The sequence below is a fragment of the Neolamprologus multifasciatus genome, chromosome 16 (assembly GCF_963576455.1).
Source record: "Neolamprologus multifasciatus chromosome 16, fNeoMul1.2, whole genome shotgun sequence".
In the NCBI taxonomy this organism is placed as follows: domain Eukaryota; kingdom Metazoa; phylum Chordata; class Actinopteri; order Cichliformes; family Cichlidae; genus Neolamprologus; species Neolamprologus multifasciatus.
Genome location: NC_140454.1, coordinates 8,427,933 through 8,455,546, shown reverse-complemented (window position 1 = coordinate 8,455,546; position 27,614 = coordinate 8,427,933). Strand labels below are relative to the sequence as shown.

At 42.1% G+C, this 27,614-nt stretch overlaps 4 protein-coding genes across 4 annotated transcripts; all 4 read right to left on the bottom strand.

The window, feature by feature from the left end:
• Positions 1 to 4,524: 4,524 nt before the first annotated feature.
• On the bottom strand, positions 4,525 to 5,879 carry LOC146500225 (trace amine-associated receptor 13c-like). Its single transcript, XM_085136484.1, has 2 exons — positions 5,677 to 5,879; positions 4,525 to 5,450 (listed from the first exon to the last, which is right to left on the bottom strand). Exons 1-2 carry the CDS (start codon positions 5,877 to 5,879, stop codon positions 4,634 to 4,636), a joined length of 1,020 nt encoding a protein of 339 aa, XP_084992610.1. The 3' UTR covers positions 4,525 to 4,633.
• Positions 5,880 to 8,276: 2,397 nt separating this feature from the next.
• LOC146500224 (trace amine-associated receptor 13c-like) lies at positions 8,277 to 13,797 on the bottom strand. Its single transcript, XM_085134685.1, has 3 exons — positions 13,781 to 13,797; positions 9,757 to 9,939; positions 8,277 to 9,500 (listed from the first exon to the last, which is right to left on the bottom strand). Exons 2-3 carry the CDS (start codon positions 9,927 to 9,929, stop codon positions 8,684 to 8,686), a joined length of 990 nt encoding a protein of 329 aa, XP_084990811.1. The 5' UTR covers positions 9,930 to 9,939; positions 13,781 to 13,797; the 3' UTR covers positions 8,277 to 8,683.
• A 4,984-nt stretch (positions 13,798 to 18,781) lies between these two features.
• LOC146500223 (trace amine-associated receptor 13c-like) lies at positions 18,782 to 22,439 on the bottom strand. The gene is made up of 2 exons (XM_085134687.1): positions 21,080 to 22,439; positions 18,782 to 20,860 (listed from the first exon to the last, which is right to left on the bottom strand). Exons 1-2 carry the CDS (start codon positions 21,270 to 21,272, stop codon positions 20,028 to 20,030), a joined length of 1,026 nt encoding a protein of 341 aa, XP_084990813.1. The 5' UTR covers positions 21,273 to 22,439; the 3' UTR covers positions 18,782 to 20,027.
• A 75-nt stretch (positions 22,440 to 22,514) lies between these two features.
• LOC146500222 (trace amine-associated receptor 13c-like) lies at positions 22,515 to 26,176 on the bottom strand. The gene is made up of 2 exons (XM_085134686.1): positions 25,046 to 26,176; positions 22,515 to 24,885 (listed from the first exon to the last, which is right to left on the bottom strand). Exons 1-2 carry the CDS (start codon positions 25,273 to 25,275, stop codon positions 24,069 to 24,071), a joined length of 1,047 nt encoding a protein of 348 aa, XP_084990812.1. The 5' UTR covers positions 25,276 to 26,176; the 3' UTR covers positions 22,515 to 24,068.
• Between the last annotated feature and the right edge of the window lie 1,438 nt (positions 26,177 to 27,614).

Genomic DNA, 27,614 nt, shown 5'->3' with positions numbered 1-27,614 from the left:
AGTTAGTGGAACTCACCACCGGGAGTGGTTGAAAATAGTCCATATTATGGCGGCGTGTGCGCCGCTTTCTTCGGGAAGAGGAAGCGGCCGGGGTAAACAGCTGAGCCTCTGGCGCGGTAGCCTCCATTGAGTCGAGGTGGGAGGCGTAGCCGCGGTGCCGTGGCGAAGGTGGAGGTCCGGCGAATGAGGCGGCGGGTGTGCGAACGAGGAGCGGAGCGGCGAGAGAGGGAGCGGCCGAAACGCGGCACGAAACGTCCGCTCTCCGCGGCAAATGCTCCGCGGCAGGTGTGGCAGCAGGTGGGGGAACGCGGCGTCTCCGAGGCCCGCCCAGAGCCAGGCGAGTCCCCTCGAAGACGTGCTCTCGCTCCGCGAAGAGCCGCTGTTTTCCCCTGACCAACTCTGCCCAACGGTGAAGCGCTGCCACCTGCCGCTCGTTGAGGTCCGAGTCCGCTGGGTCCCAATCGTGTCTTCGTGGCACGGGTCGTGTCATTCTGTCAGGCGTTGTGTGGAGGCGAGGAAGAACGAACCCAAACGCAGGACTCACAGGTAGGTGAAGACTGGTGGATGTTTATTATAAGGAGTGGAGAAACAGAGGGTGAACGGACACTGACTGGCTGGAACACTGAATGGCTGACTGACTGAGAGAACAGGGGGAGGACGACATCACACGAACATCATCAATGACACGACAAAGAACGAATAGAAACAGAAGACTTAAATACACAGACTGATGAGGATGATAATGAGAGACCGGTGAGTACACAGCTGAACATAATCTGGCTAACGGCACGAGACGAGCTAACACAGGAACAAACAGGAAGTGACGAAATAAACTGAACGTGAACAAAACGGAAAGCACTGGGTCACCGACCCAGGAACCCTGACAATGTTTCTGTTAGGGTTCCAGTTCAGGTGTCCAGGACAGGTTCAAGCTCAGGCAGGGATGTGTGTAATTATTGTCAGGAGTCTGGTCATTGGAAGGTGAATTGTCCCGTACTCCTGGCGAGAAACCGCTCTGGGGGGGTGGGGTAAACAGGTGAATCCTATTGCACTAGCTGCAAGCATTCCTGTTCCTTTGGGTTTGGACAGAGGGTATGGTGAGAACATGGAATGTGACATGTTTGACGGGCCTAGGAAGTCTTTGATGTCTTTTGTCCGTGGTGGGTTTGTTACCCTGCCTGGGGTGGACACGAAAGTCTCAGTTAGGATCTTGAGAGACACTGGCGCTGTCAACTCTTATGCTGTGGGGTCCATTCTCCCATTTTCAGATGAGACGGCTACTGGGGATAAGATGCTTATGCGAGGAATGGGGATGATGGTGGTTCCGGTTCCGGTGAATAGGTTGAATATTGAGTGCGAATTGGTACATGGTGAGGTTTTAGTGGGGGTTAGGCCTGCATTGCGGGTGGAAGGGGTGGATATCATTCTAGGTAATGATTTGGCTGGAGGTCGTGTGTGGGGAAAGGTGTCATCAGCACCAGTAGTTACGGATTCGCCTTCTAGGTTAGATCGGTTGGATAGTGCCAGCAGTCGTCACTTCTCTTACCTGGCCTGTGCTGTTACACGGGCAATGAGTAAAGGTGAGTGTACAGAAGCCGCTGTTGAGGATGAACCTGTTTTACTGACTTTGCCAGCTTCGCCTCTGGATGTCCCCCGCAGTGAGTTGATGAGTGCGCAGAGGGCTGACCCAAACTTGGAACGGCAGTTGGAGTCTGTGTTGTCAGCTCCGGAGGTGAAAAGTGGGGCTGGTGGCTATTTTTTGCAGGATGGTGTTCTGGTGAGTAAGTGGGTGCCCCATGGGGAGGACTTTGTGGGGGATCCAGTGTTCCAGGTAGTAATTCCATCAAAGTATCGTGGTCAGGTGTTGAACCTAGCTCATGATAGGTCAGGGCACTTGGGTGTGCGTAAGACATATGATAGAGTTTTGCGTAATTTATTTTGGCCACATTTGAAGAAGGATGTATCATTACACATCAGAAACTGCAAAATTTGTCAGTTGGCTGGTAAGCCAAATCAGGTTGTTAAACCTGCTCCATTGCAGCCGATTCCTGCTTTTAGCCAGCCTTTCAAGTACCTGCTTATTGATTGCGTTGGGCCATTGCCACATGCCAAGTCTGGTAGTCAGTATGTTATATCGGTTATGTGCCAAAGCACCCAATATCCAGCAGCATACCCCTTGTGGACAATTACAGCTAAGCCGGTGATGAAGGCCTTGATGCAGTTTATTTCTGTTTGGCATCCCTAGGGTCGACCAGGGATCTAATTTCTCTTCCCGTTTGATGTGTTGAAAATGTTGGGGGTCAAACATAATCAGTCATCGGCCTATCATGCACAGAGTCAGGGAACATTTTGAACATTTTCACCAGACGCTCAAGTTCCTTCTGCGAGCATATTGTGTTGAGCTGGGGGGTGACTGGGAAGAGGGGCTTCCATGGTTGCTTTTAGCTGCACGGGAGGTGGTGCAGGAAAGTACTGGGTTTAGCCCAAATGACTTAGTGTTTGGCCATACTGTGAGGGGCCCACTGTCTCTGTTTAAGGATGGGTGGATGGAAGCAGACCCACCCATGAATATGATTGACTATGTGAATGGCTTTAGACACAGGTTATATGTTGCAGGTGAGCTGGCAAGAGGCACGTTGGCAATCCTGCTTTGGCAGTTAATGAAGTAAGTGTCATCACAAGGGAAGGTTCCGATGCAGATGTCGAACCGGATGAGGGGTTGTTGTCTGGGCACCTGAAGAATTCGGAAACCCTTGAGAACTTAGGGGGTGTCTTCTGGGGCATTTACCTAACACCCAGGCAGCTGAACTTGAAGGTCTTCTTATGAAGTATTCAGGTTTATGTGGTGATGTGCCTTCTCGTACAGACTGGGTGGAGTATGATATTGATGTAGGGGAGGTGCAGCCTATTCGGCAGCATTTCTATAGAGTTTCTCCTAAGCGTGAGTATCTGGATGCTGAGGTAGTGTACATGGTTAAGCATGACATCGCTGAGCCTTCTTCATCTAGTTGGGCGTCTCCGTGTTTGTTAGTACCTAAGAGTAGTAACACACCAAGGTTCTGTACTGACTTTCGAAAAGTTAACCGGGTTACCAAACCTGACTACTTTCCATTGCCTCATATAGAGGACTGTGTGGACCAAGTTGGTGCAGCCAAGTATGTCAGCAAGTTTGATCTGCTGAAAGGCTATTGGCAGGTTCCCCTGTCCAAGAGAGCGCAGGAAGTGGCAACATTTATTATTCCATCAGGGCTGTATTCTTAGAAAGTAATGCCGTTTGGGTTGAGGAATGCACCAGCCACATTTCAGCGTCTTATGAATCGTGTTGTGGCTGGGTTGGCGGGTTGCGCTGTATATTTAGATGACTTGGTCGTCTACAGTGACTCTTGGGCTTCTCATGTACAGAGAATTAGGGCTCTGTTTGACCGTTTGATGGAGGCAAACCTCACAGTAAATCTTGCGAAATGTGATTTTGCTCGGGCTACTGTAACTTACCTGGGTCGGGTGAAACCTGGCAACATGACTACAAAAAACAACGCTGTGGTCCCTGAATCTAAAGAAAAGCCACACACTGAGCAGCAGGTATATTCTTGCCTCGATGTCCACCTTTTTTGTAGCGTTTGTGTTGCATATTAATTACGTCACAGGGCGCTCGGACGCGCTGCTATTATAATAACCACGCAGGTTAGGTTGTACTGGATTTTAATGTAAAACCAGTCAATCTGAGGCGATCAGTGGTTAGTCAATCCGAGGTAAGTACTAATGGAAAAAGGGGCTTATGTATGGAAGAGGTCAGGAGGGAGGTACAACAGTACAACTTTAGAAACATTTTGACAACATGGTGGATATGCCATGGTGTCATGGTTTTGTACTGTGTTGCAAAAAGTGGTGCTGGTGCTTTCATACCCTCCACAACATTTGAACCATTACATTGTTGCAATAGACAAAAACAGGCAAAACTATGAAAGCTATAGTGTTTACAGTTATTTTCTGCTGTTTTAACATAAAAAGATACAATTATCCATTACTCGTTTCTTTTTTTGTAAGAAATATGACCGAAAACACAATTAGCTAGCAGCTAATTCCTGATGCCACAGTTGTATTCTGTTTCTGACGATATTTCAGGCAGTATGTGAAGAACACATTTGAACAGACAATGATATCATTTACAAAATGATATCATTGTCTGTTCAAAGGTGAAGAACACCTTTGAACAATGATCTTTTACAAAATGAAAAAAAGACATGAACCATGAAACAGTTTCTGAATATTGTGACCAATTAATGATTATATTTGAATAAAAAACAAACAAACGAGAAAAAAACACTTCCCTTTTATTTCTATGGCATTAATAGTGGCCTCAACAGGAGAATACAGCACCTTCCCTCTGTTTCCCTCTCTTAATTGCAGAATCAGACAAAAATACAGAATTATTTCAAAAATGATTACAGAAACTGTCATTGATCTGGATAAACATAAATATCCTGGATATGTAATAATTTCAAATTTTTAGAATATGCCTAGAAGGTGAACAATACACCTTATTCTCCTTGTTCTCTTAAAGAGACAGAAAGGGTTTTAACAACTGGTTGTTCAGTTTTTATCATAAACATCTTTTTGGAAAGATCTCTTTCTTCTACAGTATGCTGACCTCACAGGAGCCAGGCTGCAGTATCTGTAGAGTGACAACTAATTTCACAGCTTTTCTAAACCAGGGGTAGAACATAGCGTAAATCAAAGGATTTAGACAGGAGTTAAAATAATACACATAGAACACAATGGATGCAGATGAGCTGTTGATCAACTCGTTTCCTAAAAGTGAAACAATGTAATATGGGCAGAAACCTAATAGAAACACAAGAACAAGAACACCCAGTGTCCTGGCTGCTTTTATCTCTGATTTCTTTGCTGTTAGAGTCACTGAGAGCTGCAGTGTGACAGCTGTAACATGAGAGCGCATGGCACGGGCCTGAGACACAGCCACCACAAACACTCTCATATACAGAAATACGATGACAGTAACTGGAGCAATAAAAGTTAAAACAATATCAGTGGTTCCTACAATGTAGTCTATGACAAATACACATTCTCCATAACAGGAAGTATGTCGTTCTCGTTGAAGCAGGTCGTTCTTTATAAATAGTATGTTGTAAAAAACAGAGCAGAGCCAACACAGACAGACGCAGAGTTTCACTCTTCTCTCTGTGATTCTGGTGGGGTAATGCAGAGGGTCACAAATAGCCACATAGCGGTCGACTGATATCAGCACCATAATGCCCACTGAGGCAGAGGTAATGATGTAGAATACATAACTAAACACTAAACATGTAAGCTGACCAAGAAACCAACAAGATGTGTCTCGTAGGATTTTTGCCGGCATCATCAACAGACCAATGAGAAAGTCTGAGACAGCCAGAGAGAGGAGGAGGATGTTAGTGGGTGTGTGGAGCTGTCTGAAAGAAGAGAGAGAAACATCAACAAGTCATTATTTCTATACTAAAACAATCTAAACAAACAAAATTATTACAGCTGTCCTATCCGAAAGTGTAGACAGTTGAAAGGGTAGAAGATAGAATCTATAGATTTGCACATTATTGTCCGATAATAGTCTACCCATAAGATATAAATTAACTTAAATTTAGTCGTAATTAGTAGTAGAGTTGTAGTAGTAGTAGCCACAGCAGAAGTTTAAAAAAAGTAAATCTCTGCCTGAAGTGGGAGACTGAGACAATGACGAGAAGGTTGAGAGCCACAGTTAGCAGAGAGACTGAAAACACCACAACGTAAAAGAGCAAAACTTGAGACAGAGATGTTTTAGGCTTCTTGCAGGAGGTGTTGAAGAGTTGTGGAAAGCAGAGCTCTGCTTCATTCTGGGTCTCCATCTTCACACACCTGCAGAGAGCTGCAGCTCTGGTCGGTGTTGTGACCAGAATTAGTAATATAACTGATCCCCACACTTTCTCTCAACTCCTCCCCCCTTCCCTTCGTCTTGGCCAATAGCTTCACTATTTTCTTCCTGTAGTCCTGCCTCTCTCTTTTCTACCCTCCTTTCAGGTAAGTTGTACTTGTGTTTCTTTTATTGTGTCCTAAACTCTCTCTTTCCCCGTTCTAGGCCTCTAGAATTGAGGCCATACAGTACTAAGCACTATTTGACAACCAGTGTTTGGGTCATTACAAGAAATGTAATTTATCCCATATACTTTTAAATGTTTTAAAAGTAATGGTGTATGGTACTTAATTACTAGCTGGAGAAAGTAATTTGGTACAGCTACCACTTGTTACATTACATTCTCATTATTCGAATTATTAATCAACTGAAATGCGCCGTCAAATAATTACCAATAACAAAATAAATCTATACGCTAAAGACCCATACACCAACACAAATTCTTTAAAGTGATTTGCCCCTGTGATTCTACTTTTAAAAACATGAACAGGTAGAAATGGCAGTTACAACCCTGACTGCTCATCACTGCTTCTGTTACATGATGAAGATCAATCCATTCAGCTTTAACAGTACTCTGGGGTCTTTGCTAGCTTTGTGTTAGCATGCTGTCTGTCCAAAAACTTGCAAAGAGCCAAAGTTCTGTTGGCAGTATAATCTGGTTTCTGCCTTGGATGCACTTTCCAATTTCCTATCACTCTCTCCTCCTTTTGTCCAATAAAATTAAAAGTAATGTCCATATCTCCACTTGTCAAAGGCTGAAGATCACTCTGCCATTTTCCTTCTTCAGCCAAATAAAATAAAATCAGATAATGGCAGCAGAGGAAGAAAAAAGATCATCTTTGTTTGTTTTTATCTTTTTATCCACCCGACATGCAGATAACTGAAGAACCTTTATAACGCGACTAATGAAATAACTGTGACTGTAATGTAACTACTGAATTTAGTACAGCGACGTGTTAAATCACAGCAATACTGAAAAATTAAATGTAATTACCATAACATGCTACTTTGTAATGTTACTTTGTAACGTTTTACTCAACACTGTTCACAGCAGCACTTACCCTTATGGTGTTTTTATGTAAGGTAAAGCTCTTATAATGTGTGTAGAAAAACCATACCAGAAAAACCTTTAAAACAAAACTAAAGACAACAACAAACACTATAAAAGTTTGGTGACTTTGTTCCAAAGCATGATGTTAGATTTGATTGTTTTTTCTTGTTCTCCTACAGATTTCAATTTATGATTGGCACTTAATAGCAACATTTATTAACATATATCCATATATTATAATAGCACATGTCTCTGAAATGAGACAGCTTAAAAATGGAAACATTTCTTATTGAGGGATGAATCCAAACTTGAACATTTTTGGTTTGGAATGTTTACAGAATAGCCCCTTTTCCAGGTCAACTCGGTGCGGTTCGCCACAGTTTTCAGGGTTTTCCATTAGCTCATAGTACCTGCTCGCTCGGGGTTCCAAGCAATTCAAGCAGGTACTAAAATGTGATGTCGTCAGACTGCATGCCACAGATTGGCTGGTAAGTAGCGTCACTCAGTGAGTCATGAGTGTGTCTCATTTGCAAAAATTAAAAACGCCATTTTGAAACCTGGCAACATGACTACAAAGAAACAACGCTGTGGTCCCTGAATCTAAAGAAAAGCCACACACTCAGCAGCAGGTATATTCTTGCCTCGATGTCCACCTTTTTTGTAGCATTTGTGTTGTATATTAATTACGTCACAGGGCGCTCGGACGCGCTGCTTTTATAATAACCACGCAGGTTAGGTTGTACTGGATTTTGATGTAAAACCAGTCAATCTGAGGCGATCAGTGGTTAGTCAATCCGAGGTAAGTACTAATGGAAAAAGGGGCTTATGTATGGAAGAGGTCAGGAGGGAGGTACAACAGTACAACTTTAGAAACATTTTGACAACATGGTGGATGTGCCATGGTGTCATGGTTTTGTACTGTGTTGCAAAAAGTGGTGCTGGTGCTTTCATACCCTCCACAACATTTGAACCATTACATTGATGCGATAGACAAAAACAGGCAAAACTATGAAAGCTATAGTGTTTACAGTTATTTTCTGTTGTTTTAACATAAAAAAAATAGAATTATCCATTACTCGTTTCTTTTTTTGTAAGAAATATGACCGAAAACACAATTAGCTAGCAGCTAATTCCTGCTGCCACAGTTGTATTCTGTTTCTGACGATATTTCAGGCAGTATGTGAAGAACACATTTGAACAGACAATGATATCATTTACAAAATGATATCATTGTCTGTTCAAAGGTGAAGAACACCTCGGAACAATGATCTTTTACAAAATGAAAAAAAGACATGAACCATGAAACAGTTTCTGAATATTGTGACCAATTAATGATTATATTTGAATAAAAAACAAACAAACAAAAGAAAACCACTTCCCTTTTATTTCTATGGCATCAATAATAGTGGCCTCAACAGGAGAATACAGCACCTTCCCTCTGTTTCCCTCTCTTAATTGCAGAATCAGACAAAAATACAGAATTACTTCAAAAATGATTACAGAAACCGTCATTGATCTGGATAAACATAAATATCCTGGATATGTAATAATTTCCAATTTTTAGAATATGCGTAATAAGGTGAACAATACACCTTATTCTCCTTGTTCTCTTAAAGAGACAGAAAGGGTTTTAACAGCTGGTTGTTCAGTTTTTATCATAAACATCTTTTTGGAAAGAGCTCTTTCTTCTACAGTATGCTGACCTCACAGGAGCCAGGCTGCAGTATCTGTAGAGTGACAACTAATTTCACAGCTTTTCTAAACCAGGGGTAGAACATAGCATAAATCAAAGGATTTAGACAGGAGTTAAAATAATACACATAGTCCACAAAAGAAGCATATGAACTATTGATGAATTCTTCTCCTACAAGAGAAACAATGTAATGTGGGCAGAAACCTAATAGAAACACAAGAACAAGAACACCCAGTGTCCTGGCTGCTTTTATCTCTGATTTCTTTGCTGTTAGAGTCACTGAGAGCTGCAGTGTGACAGCTGTAACATGAGAGCGCATGGCACGGGCCTGAGACACAGCCACCACAAACACTCTCATATACAGAACAACGATGACAGTAAGTGGAATAATAAAAGTTAAAACAATATCAGTGGTTCCTACAATGTAGTCTATGACAAATACACATTCTCCATAACAGGAAGTATGTCGTTCTCGTTGAAGCAGGTCGTTCTTTATAAGTAGTATGTTGTAAAAAACAGAAGAGAGCCAACACAGACAGATGCAGAGTTTCACTCTTCTCTCTGTGATTCTGGTGGGGTAATGCAGAGGGTCACAAATAGCCACACAGCGGTCGACTGATATCAGCACCATAATGCCCACTGAGGCAGAGGTAATGATGTAGGATGAATAACTAAACACTAAATTTGTAAGCTGACCAAGAAACCAACAAGATGTGTCTCGTAGGATTTTTGTCGGCATTATCAACAGACCAATGAGAAAGTCTGAGACAGCCAGAGAGAGGAGAAGGATGTTAGTGGGTGTGTGGAGCTGTCTGAAAGAAGAGAGAGAAACATCAACAAGTCATTATTTCTATACTAAAACAATCTAAACAAACAAAATTATTACAGCTGTCCTATCCGAAAGTGTAGACAGTTGCAAGGGTAGAAGATAGAATCTATAGATTTGCACATTATTGTCCGATAATAGTCTACCCATAAGATATAAATTAACTTAAATTTAGTCATAATTAGTAGTAGAGTTGTAGTAGTAGTAGCCACAGCAGAAGTTTAAAAAAAGTAAATCTCTGCCTGAAGTGGGAGACTGAGACAATGACGAGAAGGTTGAGAGCCACAGTTAGCAGAGAGACTGAAAACACCACAACGTAAAGGAGCAAAACTTGAGACAGAGATGTTTTAGACTTCTTGCAGGAGGTGTTGAAGAGTTGTGGAAAGCAGAGCTCTGCTTCGTCCTGGGTCTCCATCTTCACACACCTGCAGAGAGCTGCAGCTCTGGTCGGTGTTGTGACCAGAATTAGTAATATAACTGATCCCCACACTTTCTCTCAACTCCTCCCCCCTTCCCTTCGTCTTGGCCAATAGCTTCACTATTTTCTTCCTGTAGTCCTGCCTCTCTCTTTTCTAACCTCCTTTCAGGTAAGTTGTACTTGTGTTTCTTTTATTGTGTCCTAACTTCTCTCTTTACCCATTCTAGGCCTCTAGAATTGAGGCCATACAGTACTAAGCACTATTTGACAACCAGTGTTTGGGTCATTACAAGAAATGTAATTTATCCCATATACTTTTAAATGTTTTAAAAGTAATGGTGTATGGTACTTAATTTCTAGCTGGAGAAAGTAATTTGGTACAGCTACCACTTGTTACATTACATTCTCATTATTCGAATTATTAATGAACTGAAATGCGCCGTCAAATAATTACCAATAACAAAATAAATCTATACGCTAAAGACCCATACACCAACACAAATCCTTTAAAGTGATTTGCCCCTGTGATTCTACTTTTAAAAACGTGAACAGGTAAAAATGGCAGTTACAACCCTGACTGCTCATCACTGCTTCTGTTACATGATGAAGATCAATCCATTCAGCTTTAACGGTACTCTGGGGTCTTTGCTAGCTTTGTGTTAGCATGCTGTCTGTCCAAAAACTTGCAAAGAGCCAAAGTTCTGTTGGCAGTATAATCTGGTTTCTGCCTTGGATGCACTTTCCAATTTCCTATCACTCTCTCCTCCTTTTGTCCAATAAAATTAAAAGTAATGTCCATATCTCCACTTGTCAAAGGCTGAAGATCACTCCGCCATTTTCCTTCTTCAGCCAAATAAAATAAAATCAGATAATGGCAGCAGAAGAAGAAAAAAGATCATCTTTGTTTTTTTTTATCGTTCTATCCACCCGACATGCAGATAACTGAAGAACCTTTATAACGCGACTAATGAAATAACTGTGACTGTAATATAACTACTGAATTTAGTACAGCGACGTGTTAAATCACAGCAATACTGAAAAATTAAATGTAATTACCATAACATGTTACTTTGTAATGTTACTTTGTAACGTTTTACTCAACACTGTTCACAGCAGCACTTACCCTTATGGTGTTTTTATGTAAGGTAAAGCTCTTATAATGTGTGTAGAAAAACCAGACCAGAAAAACCTTTAAAACAAAACTAAAGACAACAACAAACACTATAAAAGTTTGGTGACTTTGTTCCAAAGCATGGTGTTAGATTTGATTGTTTTTTCTTGTTCTCCTACAGATTTCAATTTATGATTGGCACTTAATAGCAACATTTATTAACATATATCCATATATTATAATAGCACATGTCTCTGAAATGAGACAGCCTAAAAATGGAAACATTTCTTATTGAGGGATGAATCCAAACTTGAACATTTTTGGTTTGGAATGTTTACAGAATAGCCCCTTTTCCAGGTCAACTCGGCGCGGTTCGCCATAGTTTTCAGGGTTTTCCATTAGCTCATAGTACCTGCTCGCTCGGGGTTCCAAGCGATTCAAGCAGGTACTAAAATGTGATGTCGTCAGACTGCATGCCACAGATTGGCTGGTAAGTAGCGTCACTCAGTGAGTCATGAGTGTGTCTCATTTGCAAAAATTAAAAACGCCATTTTGAAACCTGGCAACATGACTACAAAGAAACAACGCTGTGGTCCCTGAATCTAAAGAAAAGCCACACACTCAGCAGCAGGTATATTCTTGCCTCGATGTCCACCTTTTTTTGTAGCATTTGTGTTGCATATTAATTACGTCACAGGGCGCTCGGACGCGCTGCTTTTATAATAACCACGCAGGTTAGGTTGTACTGGATTTTGATGTAAAACCAGTCAATCTGAGGCGATCAGTGGTTAGTCAATCCGAGGTAAGTACTAATGGAAAAAGGGGCTTATGTATGGAAGAGGTCAGGAGGGAGGTACAACAGTACAACTTTAGAAACATTTTGACAACATGGTGGATGTGCCATGGTGTCATGGTTTTGCATGTTATCCATTACTCATTTCTTTTTTTGTAAGAAATATGACCGAAAACACAATTAGCTAGCAGCTAATTCCTGCTGCCAGTTGTATTCTGTTTCTGACGATATTTCAGGCAGTATGTGAAGAACACATTTGAACAGACAATGATATCATTTACACCCTCACCCTCACCTTTACTACAGAGCCCTCTCCCCACTCTCCTACCTCCCTCGCTTCCCCCCTTCCTGACACTATGATGACACCCCCCTCCTCCAATCCCTCTCTCAACAGCAAGACATCTTCCCCCCCTCCTGCCAATCATCTCCCAGTGTCACAGTGGATCAGGTCAGGAGACAACTGAGGAAACTTCGCCCCAGAAAGGCAGCAGGTCCAGACAAGGTGTGTCCTAGGATGCTAAAGGCGTGTGCTGCTGAACTTGGGGAGCCGCTACAACGAGTCTTCAATCTCAGTCTGCGACTGGGAACAGTGCCCGCCCTCTGGAAGACATCCTGCATCGTCCCGGTCCCCAAAAGGAACCGGCCCAATGAGCTGAATGACCTCCGACCGGTGGCACTGACGTCACATCTTATGAAGACTCTAGAGCGGCTCTTCCTCAACCTCCTCCGACCACAGGTACAACATGCCCAGGACCCACTACAGTTCGCATACAAGGCGGGTGTCGGAGTGGAGGATGCCATCCTGTACCTCCTGCATAGAGCCCACTCACACCTGGATGGGGGAAAAGGCACGGTCAGGATCCTGTTTCTTGACTTTTCCAGTGCCTTTAATACCATCCGGCCCTGTATGCTTCAGGAGAAACTGAACAGGATGGAGGTGGACCCCTGCCTGGTCGCTTGGATCTCCGACTACCTCACCGACAGGCCACAGTACGTCAGGCTGAAGGACATCACGTCTGACACTGTGGTCAGCAGCACAGGAGCACCACAGGGAACTGTGCTGTCCCCTCTTCTCTTGACCCTGTACACCTCTGACTTCTGCTACAACTCTGAATTATGCCATATTCAGAAGTTTGCAGACGACACAGCCATCATGGGGTGTATCTGGGATAATAGGGAAGAGGAGTACAGAAGTCTGGTGAGGATCTTTGTCGCATGGAGTCACACAAACCACCTGCAACTCAACACCTCAAAGACCAAGGAACTGGTTGTGGACTTTGGGAGGTCCAGAGAAGGTCCACTGCCGGTTCAGATAGAGGGGGAGGAGGTGGAGGTGGTCAACAAGTACAAGTACCTCGGGCTGTGGGTGGACAACAAACTGTCTGTGTCATGCAACACAGAGCACCTGTACAAAAAAGCCCAAAGCCGACTGTACTTCCTCAGGAGGCTGAGGTCTTTCAACATCTGCAGAAAGCTCCTGAGGATGTTTTACCAGTCGGTGGTTGCTGGAGTACTTTTCTATGCTGTGGTGTGCTGGGGGAGCAGCACAGCAAAGAAGGACTCATCCAGGCTGGAGAAACTGATCAGGAAGGCTGGCTCTGTGGTCGGCATGAAGCTGGACACTGGTGACAGTGGCAGAGAAAAGGACACTAAAGACACTGCTGGACATTATAGACAATGCTGGGCATCCTCTGCACACGGCCATAAGCAACCAGAGGAGTCTGTTCAGTGACAGGTTGCTTCTCCCAAAGACAAGAACCAGCAGACTTAAAAACTCCTTTGTCCCACACGCCATCAGACTGTTTAACTCCTCTCTGGAGGGGAGAGGGAGGGGAAACAGGAGGACAAAGGAGGGGGGAACAACTAAGCTGTAGTGCCTCTTCACTTCACTGTGCAATTACCTTTTGTGCAATACTTTTGTTAATAGTCAACGGTGCAATAGACTCCGTACTTGAAATGTGCAATTTCACTTGTATTTTTATTTTTATTTTTATTCCTATTTATTCTATTTATCCCTTTTGTATATTTTATTTATATATGTCTCTGTATTTATATATGTGTATATATATATATATATATATATATATATATATTAGGGGTGCAATGATACACAAAATTCACGGTTCGGTTTGATACTTTGGTGTCACGGTTCGATATTTTTTCGATACAAAAAAAAATGTTCATGCCTTTTTAATTTGTCATTTATTAAATTTTAACCGCACATTCTGCACCACATCTCGTTGCGTTCATCATTTGTTTGAAGCCAGCTCACCTCCTGCAACCACTTTTCCGAGAATACGCCCTTCTTTTGTGGTTCGGACTCCTTCTGACATTTCTTTGGAGGTGGAGGAACACCAAAGTAATTGCTTAAAGGAGCTTCTTCGACATCTTTAAGAGTTCTAAACAAATGTCTGTCTTCCTCCAGAAAATCTTATGTACGCAAACACGCGTTGCAACTTCTTATCTTGTGCGCGTTTTTTATTTTGACAGCGAATGCGCACCTGCGGACCACTTATGTGCAGCCCTGGTTATTTAGCTCGTCATTTTGCAGCCACAGAAATTCTTTTGTCCATGAAACCATAAAGCTGCACTTTCTTTTTGCCTTATAGTCTGATTTGTCATAACTTTTCCGTTTTGTGGTAAGCTTTTCTTTGGCTGTCACTTCTTCACCCTGACCTGTCTTATTTGGCTCAGCAGAACTAAAATATATATCCTGCTGCTTTTACACACGCACTCACATAACGCTCAGCGATTCTCTGCGCGATCAACCTCTCACATGTTTAAGCTGCGGGAGATTTCACTTGTCATGTTTGCATAGTAAGCTAACGATTGATAAGACAATGTCAGAGGAATTGGTGCGCAAATTATCATCACTCACCAATCAGTACTGTCGCTCTCTATACACAGTTTGCGCGGTTGCAAAGTGAAAGCAAAAAACAAGCGCAAATTCAAACGCGATTTCAATATGTCACATTTGACAGTGGCTCACCGATGCCAATGACATAATTACCCAGCTACATTTCCGAAAGAATGCAAAAGCATTGACATATATTTTTCCTTCCTACGATAGGCCGACGGGCAGGGCAGAGATAGATTTTGGTAGCCCGACTGGAAAAATCGCTAGCCCCGGGACGTCGGGCTAGCGATTTTGCGAGCCCTGTATCTGATTGAGGAATCACTCATCTTTGGAAAAGAGAGTTTATTACAGAGAAATGTCTCTTTCCAAAATAAAAGCTATACTATACGCTTCTTCTGGGCTATATTCTCAGCAGCATATTAAACATATCAGGTCCCCATAAGGAGAATCATGTGCTAACGGCTGTCTAAATGACTCGGGTAAAGTTTGTAGCATGCGTGCTTGTTGTTTTTGTCTGCTTCCACTTGTCTTTGCACTAGGATGATGTCAGCGTAAATGCGCAGTCATATTCGTTGTCAAAGGAGCTTGCAAAGAAAAGCGTCTGGACTTCTTTAAGTTACTTGAAGACGTTTCACCTCTCATCCGAGAGGCTTCTTCAGTTCTAAGGTCAAATGGTGGAGAGTCCCAGATATAACCCTAGTGGGAGTGTCCCCCCACAGAGGGACAAAAGGACCCCCCACAGGACAAGATTCAGCTGTCCATCTGCATCTTAAGGATAAAGGTCACTCTTTCGAGGATGCCAATGTTCACATTTTGGACAGAGAGGACAGATGGTTTGAAAGAGGAGTGAAAGAAGCCATCTATGTCCACTGTGAGCGACCATCTTTGAACAGAGGCGGTGGTTTACGACACCAACTCTCTGCCATCTATAATCCAGTTTTGAGATCCCTTCCCAGACGCCTTAACGCCCACTCACACCCTGGGCCATCTGACCTCAGGAATTCGCATGATAAGGTGGGGCCAGGTTTCACAATGAGCTCACCCGAAACTCTGGCTGATTGGGACCCACACCCAGTTCCACACCTTGGCTCAGGCGATTAGAGGATCATCAGGGGGTCCTTTTGTCCCTCTGTGGGGGGACACTCCCACTAGGGTTATATCTGGGACTCTCCACCATTTGACCTTAGAACTGAAGAAGCCTCTCGGATGAGAGGTGAAACGTCTTCAAGTAACTTAAAGAAGTCCAGACGCTTTTCTTTGCAAGCTCCTTTGACTACGATGACCTGGATGACTGAGAACCTTCACAGACATATTGCCGTACATTTTGGGAGGAACACCCTTCAACTGGTGCGGGAGTATGAAAGGGAATCAAGGAAACTAGCGGATTATAGGAACCATCTCCGTTTCAACCTAAGATGTAGACAAACCAGAGTTGTTCCCAAGAGCCTGCGCCTTGGATCCACTGTCAGGGGATACAGAGCAGACTTGATCCTACAGAGAGCGCAAAATCACCTTTTAAGTGAAAGGATAAGACAGGTCCATTTCACTATAGATGCCCTCCAGATCAAGATCAGCCAGACTCTGCAGGAACTGGAAACACTTCTACCCTCTCCAATCTTAGAAGAGGTTTACAAGTTTGTGGACAAGGCTCAGCGGGCCCAACACTCAAAAGGAAAAGAAAGACAACGCAGGAAATTTCACACCTTGCTTTCAAAAACACACACTCCTCATTCTGAATCTGAACTTACACAACCCATAGAAGAAAACACACCTGAAGACAGTCAGGAGAAATGGGTTAAGAACTTTTCAGACAGGAATCTCACTGAACCTGAAAAGAGAGTATTAGCCAAAGGTCTCAATTTTGCCATTTCTCCACAACAGTTGCCCATAGTGGACCTCATCACAGCCACAGAATCTGCCATTCGGATTAATAAATTATCACAGACAGAAGCAGAGCAAATCAGGATGAAAGTCTCAGCCACCCTCTCCAGTGCCAAAGTCCCTCCGTCCAACCTCACAATACAGGAAAAGAAGGCCGTCGCTTCCCTGAGCAAAGACCACAACATCACTGTTTTACCAGCGGATAAGGGAAGATGCACCGTGGTCCTAAACACTACAGACTACCATATAAAGATCACTACTCTCCTCAGTGACAACAATACCTACGAAGCCTTAAAGCGAGACCCCACAAGCAGCTACAAAAAGAAAGTTATAGCTTGCCTTCAAGACTTGGAAAAGGACAAAATCATTGACCGCCTTACTTATCACCGCCTTTACCCAGGGGATGCCATACCCTGCATTTACGGACTTCCAAAAATCCACAAGGAAGCTGTCCCACTCAGACCCATAGTGAGTAGCATAAACTCAGCCACTTATAACATTGCAAAACACCTTGCTACCATCCTTGCTCCTCTCGTGGGGAACACCCCACACCACATCAAGAACTCCACCGACTTCACTGACAAGGTCCAGAAACTTACCCTGGATCCAGATGAAACCATGGTGTCCTTTGATGTAGTCTCTCTCTTCACTTGCATACCCACCATGGAGGCAGTGGAGACTGTCAGAAAACGACTACAAGAAGACAACTCCTTGGAGGACAGGACCAACTTCACACCCGATCAGATTTGCACACTGTTAGACCTCTGCCGCACCACTACATATTTCAAATACAACAAAGGCTATTACAGACAAAAACATGGCTGTGCCATGGGCTCCCCCGTGTCACCTATTGTAGCCAACCTTTACATGGAGGAAGTGGAAAGGAAGGCTCTTGGCTCTTTCAAAGGAAGAGTACCCAGCCACTGGTACAGATATGTAGATGACACCTGGGTCAAAATCAAGACACAAGAAGTGGAATCCTTCACTGCACATATCAACGCTGTGGATAAAAACATCAAGTTCACCAGGGAAGACACGAAGGATGACTGTTTGCCTTTCCTGGACTGCGCTGTGCACATTGAAGAGAATGGCAACCTCAACATCGAAGTTTACCGGAAGCCCACACACACGGACCAGTACCTCCTGTTTGACTCCCATCACCCTCTGGAACACAAACTTGGAGTAATTAGGACCCTACACCACCGGGCAGAACATGTTCCCTCTAAGCCTGAAGGGAAAAAGAAGGAACACACACATGTAAGGAAGCACTCAAAACGTGCGGCTATCCTAAATGGGCGTTTTTAAAGTCAGCAAAGAGGCACAGAAAAGAAGATCAGACACCAGCGAGGGAGGATAAGAAGGACAGGCGCAACAACATTGTCATCCCCTATGTAGCCGGTGTATCAGAGAAACTCAGGAGGGTTTTCTCCAAGCATGACATCCCGGTGTACTTCAGACCCAGCAACACACTCAGACAAAAACTGGTTCACCCGAAAGACAAAACGCCAAAACACAGACTTAACAATGTGGTGTATGCCGTACAGTGCAGTGAGGAATGCCCAGACCTCTACATTGGAGAGACCAAACAGCCACTTCACAAGCGCATGGCACAACACAGAAGAGCGACCTCCACAGGACAAGATTCAGCTGTCCATCTGCATCTTAAGGATAAAGGTCACTCTTTCGAGGATGCCAATGTTCACATTTTGGACAGAGAGGACAGATGGTTTGAAAGAGGAGTGAAAGAAGCCATCTATGTCCACTGTGAGCGACCATCTTTGAACAGAGGCGGTGGTTTACGACACCAACTCTCTGCCATCTATAATCCAGTTTTGAGATCCCTTCCCAGACGCCTTAACGCCCACTCACATCCTGGGCCATCTGACCTCAGGAATTCGCATGATAAGGTGGGGCCAGGTTTCACAATGAACTCACCCGAAACTCTGGCTGATTGGGACCCACACCCAGTTCCACACCTTGGCTCAGGCGATTAGAGGATCATCAGGGGGTCCTTTTGTCCCTCTGTGGGGGGACACTCCCACTAGGGTTATATCTGGGACTCTCCACCATTTGACCTTAGAACTGAAGAAGCCTCTCGGATGAGAGGTGAAACGTCTTCAAGTAACTTAAAGAAGTCCAGACGCTTTTCTTTGCAAGCTCCTTTGACTACGATGCCCTGGATGACTGAGAACCTTCACAGACAGTCATATTCGTTGTGTTCCCACTAGTGCTGTCAGCGTTAATCTCGTTGAAATGACATTAACGCCACAACACGGCAAATCTCCGTTAACGAGCTAACTGCGCTAACACACTAGTTCCCACCAATGTAATTGAGCATTGCTGGCATATCCAACATACTGTTTTACTTTTGTCCATGACACGCTTACCTTCAGGGTCATACGTCACATGAAGACCAAAATAGTTCCAAACGCCAGATCTGAATGAGGGTGGGGGAGGTTCAATTTGCCATGTTGCAACGAGCTTAACTTGTCTAGCTAGCCTGCCCTGCGGTCAGTGAATCTGCGTTCGACTACTCCGCCTAGGCTGCACTGTCGAGCGCAGATCCACTGAGCGCTCAACACTGACAGCATCGTCAGAAGGAAAGTTGATAAAATAAATTTAAAATTTTGTATTGTTCGATACATATGCGTACCGAACCGAAAGCACTGTATCGAACGGTTCAATATCGATACGAGTATCGTTGCACCCCTAATATATATAATATTCTGTAACTCTGTAACTCCTGTCGGTGCTGTGCTTTTTTGGAAACCGAATTTCCCAGAGGAACCCACCCGAGGGATAAATAAAGTTTTATCTTATCTCTTATCTTAAATGATATCATTGTCTGTTCAAAGGTGAAGAACACCTTTGAACAATGATCTTTTACAAAATCAAAAAAAGACATGAACCATGAAACAGTTTCTGAATATTGTGACCAATTAATGATTATATTTGAATAAAAAACAAACAAACGAAAAAAAAACCACTTCCCTTTTATTTCTATGGCATCAATAATATGGTAAATGGCCTGCATTTGTATAGCGCTTTTCCCGTCCTTAAGGACCCCAAAGCGCTTCACACTACATTCAGTCATTTACCCATTAACACACATTCACACACTGGCGATGGCAGCTACATTGTAGCCACAGCTGCCCTGGGGCGCACTAATAGTGGCCTCAACAGGAGAATACAGCACCTTCCCTCTGTTTCCCTCTCTTAATTGCAGAATCAGACAAAAATACAGAATTACTTCAAAAATGATTACAGAAACTGTCATTGATCTGGATAAACATAAATATCCTGGATATGTAATAATTTCCAATTTTTAGAATATGCCTAATAAGGTGAACAATACACCTTATTCTCCTTGTTCTCCTAAAGAGACAGAAAGGGTTTTAACAGCTGGTTGTTCAGTTTTTATCATAAACATCTTTTTGGAAAGAGCTCTTTCTTCTACAGTATGCTGACCTCACAGGAGCCAGGCTGCAGTATCTGTAGAGTGACAATTAGTTTCACAGCTTTTCTAAACCAGGGGTAGAACATAGCGTAAATCAAAGGATTTAGACAGGAGTTAAAATAATACAGATAGATCACAATGGATGCATATGAGCTGTTGAACAACTCGTTTCCTAAAAGTGAAACAATGTAATATGGGCAGAAACCTAATAGAAACACAAGAACAAGAACACCCAGAGTCCTGGCTGCTTTTATCTCTGATTTCTTTGCTGTTAGAGTCACTGAGAGCTGCAGTGTGACAGCTGTAACATGAGAGCGCATGGCACGGGCCTGAGACACAGCCACCACAAATACTCTCATATACAGAAATACGATGACAGTAACTGGAGCAATAAAAGTTAAAACAATGTCAGTGGTTCCTACAATGTAGTCTATGGCAAAAACACATTCTCCATAACAGGAAGTATGTCGTTCTCCTTGAAGCAGGTCGTTCTTTATAAATAGTATGTTGTAAAAAACAGAGCAGAGCCAACACAGACAGACGCAGAGTTTCACTCTTCTCTCTGTGATTCTGGTGGGGTAATGCAGAGGGTCACAAATAGCCACATAGCGGTCGACTGATATCAGCACCATAATGCCCACTGAGGCAGAGCTAATGATGTAGGATGCATAAATATACATTGAACATCTGAGCTGACCAAGAAACCAACAAGATGTGTCTCGTAGGATTTTTTCCGGCATCATCAACAGACCAATGAGAAAGTCTGAGACAGCCAGAGAGAGGAGAAGGATGTTAGTGGGTGTGTGGAGCTGTCTGAAAGAAGAGAGAAAACATCAACAAGTCATTATTTCTATACTAAAACAATCTAAACAAACAAAATTATTACAGCTGTCCTATCCGAAAGTGTAGACAGTTGAAAGGGTAGAAGATAGAATATATAGATTTGAACATTATTGTCAGATAATAGTCTACCCATAAGATATAAATTAACTTAAATTTAGTCGTAATTAGTAGTAAGTTGTAGTAGTAGTAAAGCCACAGCAGAAGTTTAAAAAAGTAAATCTCTGCCTGAAGTGGGAGACTGAGACAATGACGAGAAGGTTGAGAGCCACAGTTAGCAGAGAGAATGAAAACACCACAACGTAAGGGAGCAAAACTTGAGACAGAGATGTTTTAGACTTCTTGCAGGAGGTGTTGAAGAGTTGTGGAAAGCAGAGCTCTGCTTCGTCCTGGGTCTCCATCTTCACACACCTGCAGAGAGCTGCAGCTCTGGTCGGTGTTGTGACCAGAATTAGTAATATAACTGATCCCCACACTTTCTCTCAACTCCTCCCCCCTTCCCTTCGTCTTGGCCAATAGCTTCACTATTTTCTTCCTGTAGTCCTGCCTCTCTCTTTTCTACCCTCCTTTCAGGTAAGTTGTACTTGTGTTTCTTTTATTGTGTCCTAAACTCTCTCTTTACCCATTCTAGGCCTCTAGAATTGAGGCCATACAGTACTAAGCACTATTTGACAACCAGTGTTTGGGTCATTACAAGAAATGTAATTTATCCCATATACTTTTAAATGTTTTAAAAGTAATGGTGTATGGTACTTAATTTCTAGCTGGAGAAAGTAATTTGGTACAGCTACCACTTGTTACATTACATTCTCATTATTCGAATTATTAATGAACTGAAATGCGCCATCAAATAATTACCAATAACAAAATAAATCTATACGCTAAAGACCCATACACCAACACAAATCCTTTAAAGTGATTTGCCCCTGTGATTCTACTTTTAAAAACGTGAACAGGTAGAAATGGCAGTTACAACCCTGACTGCTCATCACTGCTTCTGTTACATGATGAAGATCAATCCATTCAGCTTTAACAGTACTCTGGGGTCTTTGCTAGCTTTGTGTTAGCATGCTGTCTGTCCAAAAACTTGCAAAGAGCCAAAGTTCTGTTGGCAGTATAATCTGGTTTCTGCCTTGGATGCACTTTCCAATTTCCTATCACTCTCTCCTCCTTTAGTCCAATAAAATTAAAAGTAATGTCCATATCTCCACTTGTCAAAGGCTGAAGATCACTCCGCCATTTTCCTTCTTCAGCCACATAAAATAAAATCAGATAATGGCAGCAGAGGAAGAAAAAAGATCATCTTTGTTTGTTTTTATCGTTCTATCCACCCGACATGCAGATAACTGAAGAACCTTTATAACGCGACTAATGAAATAACTGTGACTGTAATGTAACTACTGAATTTAGTACAGCGACGTGTTAAATCACAGCAATACTGAAAAATTAAATGTAATTACCATAACATGTTACTTTGTAATGTTACTTTGTAACGTTTTACTCAACACTGTTCACAGCAGCACTTACCCTTATGGTGTTTTTATGTAAGGTAAAGCTCTTATAATGTGTGTAGAAAAACCAGACCAGAAAACCTTTAAAACAAAACTAAAGACAACAACAAACACTATAAAAGTTTGGTGACTTTGTTCCAAAGCATGGTGTTAGATTTGATTGTTTTTTCTTGTTCTCCTACAGATTTCAATTTACGATTGGCACTTAATAATTTATTAACATATATCCATATATTATAATAGCACATGTCTCTGAAATGAGACAGCTTAAAAATGGAAACATTTCTTATTGAGGGATGAATCCAAACGTGAACATTTTTGGTTTGGAATGTTTACAGAATAGCCCCTTTTCCAGGTCAACTCGGTGCGGTTCGCCACAGTTTTCAGGGTTTTCCATTAGGTCATAGTACCTGCTCGCTCGGGGTTCCAAGCGATTCAAGCAGGTACTAAAATGTGATGTCGTCAGACTGCATGCCACCGATTGGCTGGTAAGTAGCGTCACTCAGTGAGTCACGAGTGTGTCTCATTCGCAAAAATTAAAAACGCCATATTTGAAACCTGGCAACATGACTACAAAAAAATAACGCTGTGGTCCCCGAATCTAAAGAAAAGCCACACACTCAGCAGCAGGTATATTCTTGCCTCGATGTCCACCTTTTTTGTAGCATTTGTGTTGCATATTAATTATGTTACAGGGCGCTCGGACGCGCTGCTATTATAATAACCACGCAGGTTAGGTTGTACTGGATTTTAATGTAAAACCAGTCAATCTGAGGCGATCAGTGGTTAGTCAATCCGAGGTAAGTACTAATGGAAAAAGGGGCTTATGTATGGAAGAAGTCAGGAGGGAGGTACAACAGTACAACTTTAGAAACATTTTGACAACATGGTGGATGTGCCATGGTGTCATGGTTTTGCACTGCGTTGCAAAAAGTGGTGCTGGTGCTTTCATACCCTCCACAACATTTGAACCATTACATTGTTGCGATAGACAAAAACAGGCAAAACTATGAAAGCTATAGTGTTTACAGTTATTTTCTGTTGTTTTAACATAAAAAAGATAGAATTATCCATTACTCGTTTCTTTTTTTGTAAGAAATATGACCGAAAACACAATTAGCTAGCAGCTAATTCCTGATGCCACAGTTGTATTCTGTTTCTGACGATATTTCAGGCAGTATGTGAAGAACACATTTGAACAGACAATGATATCATTTACAAAATGATATCATTGTCTGTTCAAAGGTGAAGAACACCTTTGAACAATGATCTTTTACAAAATGAAAAAAAGACATGAACCATGAAACAGTTTCTGAATATTGTGACCAATTAATGATTATATGTGAATAAAAAACAAACAAACAAAAAAAACCCACTTCACTTTTATTTCTATGGCATTAATAGTGGCCTCAACAGGAGAATACAGCACCTTCCCTCTGTTTCCCTCTCTTAATTGCAGAATCAGACAAAAATACAGAATTACTTCAAAAATGATTACAGAAACTGTCATTGATCTGGATAAACATAAATATCCTGGATATGTAATAATTTCCAATTTTTAGAATATGCCTAATAAGGTGAACAATACACCTTATTCTCCTTGTTCTCTTCAAGAGACAGAAAGGGTGTTAACAGCTGGTTGTTCAGTTTTAATCATAAACATCTTTTTGGAAAGAGCTCTTTCTTCTACAGTATGCTGACCTCACAGGAGCCAGGCTGCAGTATCTGTAGAGTAACAACTAATTTCACAGCTTTTCTAAACCAGGGGTAGAACATAGCGTAAATCAAAGGATTTAGACAGGAGTTAAAATAATACACATAGGCCACAAAAGAAGCAGATGAACTATTGATGAATTCTTCTCCTACAAGAGAAACAATGTAATATGGGCAGAAACCTAATAGAAACACAAGAACAAGAACACCCAGTGTCCTGGCTGCTTTTATCTCTGATTTCTTTGCTGTTAGAGTCACTGAGAGCTGCAGTGTGACAGCTGTAACATGAGAGCGCATGGCACGGGCCTGAGACACAGCCACCACAAATACTCTCATATACAGAACAACGATGACAGTAAGTGGAATAATAAAAGTTAAAACAATGTCAGTGGTTCCTACAATGTAGTCTATGACAAATACACATTCTCCATAACAGGAAGTATGTCGTTCTCCTTGAAGCAGGTCGTTCTTTATAAATAGAATGTTGTAAAAAACAGAGCAGAGCCAACACAGACAGACGCAGAGTTTCACTCTTCTCTCTGTGATTCTGGTGGGGTAATGCAGAGGGTCACAAATAGCCACATAGCGGTCGACTGATATCAGCACCATAATGCCCACTGAGGCAGAGGTAATGATGGTGGATGCATAAATATACATTGAACATGTGAGCTGACCAAGAAACCAACAAGCTGTGTCTCGTAGGATTTTTGCCGGCATCATCAACAGACCAATGAGAAAGTCAGTGACAGCCAGAGAGAGGAGGAGGATGTTAGTGGGTGTGTGGAGCTGTCTGAAAGAAGAGAGAGAAATATCAACAAGTCATTATTTCTATACTAAAACAATCTAAACAAACAAAATTATTACAGCTGTCCTATCCGAAAGTGTAGACAGTTGAAAGGGTAGAAGACAGACTCTATAGATTTGCACATTATTGTCCGATAATAGTCTACCCATAAGATATAAATGAACTTAAATTTAGCAGAAGTTTAAAAAAAGTAAATCTCTGCCTGAAGTGGGAGACTGAGACAATGACGAGAAGGTTGAGAGCCACAGTTAGCAGAGAGACTGAAAACACCACAACGTAAAGGAGCAAAACTTGAGACAGAGATGTTTTAGGCTTCTTGCAGGAGGTGTTGAAGAGTTGTGGAAAGCAGAGCTCTGCTTCGTCCTGGGTCTCCATCTTCACACACCTGCAGAGAACTACAGCTCTGGTCGGTGTTGTGACCAGAATTAGTAATATAACTGATCCCCACACTTTCTCTCAACTCCTCCCCCCTTCCCTTCGTCTTGGCCAATAGCTTCACTATTTTCTTCCTGTAGTCCTGCCTCTCTCTTTTCTACCCTCCTTTCAGGTAAGTTGTACTTGTGTTTCTTTTATTGTGTCCTAAACTCTCTCTTTACCCATTCTAGGCCTCTAGAATTGAGGCCATACAGTACTAAGCACTATTTGACAACCAGTGTTTGGGTCATTACAAGAAATGTAATTTATCCCATATACTTTTAAATGTTTTAAAAGTAATGGTGTATGGTACTTAATTTCTAGCTGGAGAAAGTAATTTGGTACAGCTACCACTTGTTACATTACATTCTCATTATTCAAATTATTAATGAACTGAAATGCGCCGTCAAATAATTACCAATAACAAAATAAATCTATACGCTAAAGACCCATACACCAACACAAATCCTTTAAAGTGATTTGCCCCTGTGATTCTACTTTTAAAAACGTGAACAGGTAGAAATGGCAGTTACAACCCTGACTGCTCATCACTGCTTCTGTTACATGATGAAGATCAATCCATTCAGCTTTAACAGTACTCTGGGGTCTTTGCTAGCTTTGTGTTAGCATGCTGTCTGTCCAAAAACTTGCAAAGAACCAAAGTTCTGTTGGCAGTATAATCTGGTTTCTGCCTTGGATGCACTTTCCAATTTCCTATCACTCTCTCCTCCTTTAGTCCAATAAAATTAAAAGTAATGTCCATATCTCCACTTGTCAAAGGCTGAAGATCACTCTGCCATTTTCCTTCTTCAGCCAAATAAAATAAAATCAGATAATGGCAGCAGAGGAAGAAAAAAGATCATCTTTGTTTTTTTTTATCGTTCTATCCACCCGGCATGCAGATAACTGAAGAACCTTTATAACGTGACTAATGAAATAACTGTGACTGTAATATAACTACTGAATTTAGTACAGCGACGTGTTAAATTACAGCAATACTGAAAAATTAAATGTAATTACCATAACATGTTACTTTGTAATGTTACTTTGTAACGTTTAATTACTCAACACTGTTCACAGCAGCACTTACCCTTATGGTGTTTTTATGTAAGGTAAAGCTCTTATAATGTGTGTAGAAAAACCATACCAGAAAAACCTTTAAAACAAAACTAAAGACAACAACAAACACTATAAAAGTTTGGTGACTTTGTTCCAAAGCATGGTGTTAGATTTGATTGTTTTTTCTTGTTCTCCTACAGATTTCAATTTACGATTGGCACTTAATAGCAACATTTATTAACATATATCCATATATTATAATAGCACATGTCTCTGTAATGAGACAGCTTAAAAATGGAAACATTTCTTATGGAGGGATGAATCCAAACTTGAACATTTTTGGTTTGGAATGTTTACAGAATAGCCCCTTTTCCAGGTCAAATCGGCGCGGTTCGCCATAGTTTTCAGGGTTTTCCATTAGGTCATAGTACCTGCTCGTTTTGGGGTTCCAAGCAATTCAAGCGGGTACTAAAATGTGATGTCGTCAGACTGCATGCCACCGATTGGCTGGTAAGTAGCGTCAGTCAGTGAGTCATGAGTGTGTCTTATTTGCAAAAATTAAAAACGCCATTTTTGAAACCTGGCAACATGACTACAAAAAAACAACGCTGTGGTCCCTGAATCTAAAGAAAATTCAATTCAATTCAATTTTATTTATATAGCGCCAAATCACAACAAATGTCGCCTCAAGGCGCTTCATAGATACAGAGAAAAGCCCAACAATCATATGACCCCCTATGAGCAAGCACTTTGGCGACAGTGGGAAGGAAAAACTCCCTTTTAACAGGAAGAAACCTCCGGCAGAACCAGGCTCAGGGAGGGGCGGCCATCTGCTGCGACCGGTTGGGGTGAGAGAAGGAAGACAGGATAAAAGACATGCTGTGGAAGAGAGACAGAGATTAATAACAGATACGATTCAATACAGAGAGGTCTGTTAACACATAGTGAGTGAGAAAGGTGACTGGAAAGGAAAAACTCAATGCATCATGGGAATCCCCCGGCAGCCTACATCTATTGCAGCATAACTAAGGGAGGATTCAGGGTCACCTGGTCCAGCCCTAACTATATGCTTTAGCAAAAAGGAAAGTTTTAAGCCTAATCTTAAAAGTAGAGATAGTGTCTGTCTCCCGAATCCAAACTGGAAGCTGGTTCCACAGAAGAGGGGCCTGAAAACTGAAGGCTCTCCCTCCCATTCTACTTTTAAATACTCTAGGAACAACAAGTAGGCCTGCAGAGCGAGA

What these genes read in the sequence shown, in the direction of transcription:
- LOC146500222 (XM_085134686.1), bottom strand. Translation starts at nt 25,275, where the DNA reads ATGGAGACCCAGGACGAAGCAGAGCTCTGCTTTCCACAACTCTTCAAC. An exon ending in AGTTCATTTATATCTTATGG is followed by an intron (nt 24,886 to 25,045) that starts GTAGACTATTAT and finishes CTCTTCTTTCAG; the next exon opens with ACAGCTCCACACACCCACTA.
- LOC146500224 (XM_085134685.1), bottom strand. Translation starts at nt 9,929, where the DNA reads ATGGAGACCCAGGACGAAGCAGAGCTCTGCTTTCCACAACTCTTCAAC. An exon ending in GTCTCAGTCTCCCACTTCAG is followed by an intron (nt 9,501 to 9,756) that starts GCAGAGATTTAC and finishes CTCTTCTTTCAG; the next exon opens with ACAGCTCCACACACCCACTA.
- LOC146500223 (XM_085134687.1), bottom strand. Translation starts at nt 21,272, where the DNA reads ATGGAGACCCAGGACGAAGCAGAGCTCTGCTTTCCACAACTCTTCAAC. An exon ending in GCAGAGATTTACTTTTTTAA is followed by an intron (nt 20,861 to 21,079) that starts ACTTCTGCTGTG and finishes CTTGTTGATGTT; the next exon opens with TTCTCTCTTCTTTCAGACAG.
- LOC146500225 (XM_085136484.1), bottom strand. Translation starts at nt 5,879, where the DNA reads ATGGAGACCCAGAATGAAGCAGAGCTCTGCTTTCCACAACTCTTCAAC. An exon ending in ACTTTTTTTAAACTTCTGCT is followed by an intron (nt 5,451 to 5,676) that starts GTGGCTACTACT and finishes CTCTTCTTTCAG; the next exon opens with ACAGCTCCACACACCCACTA.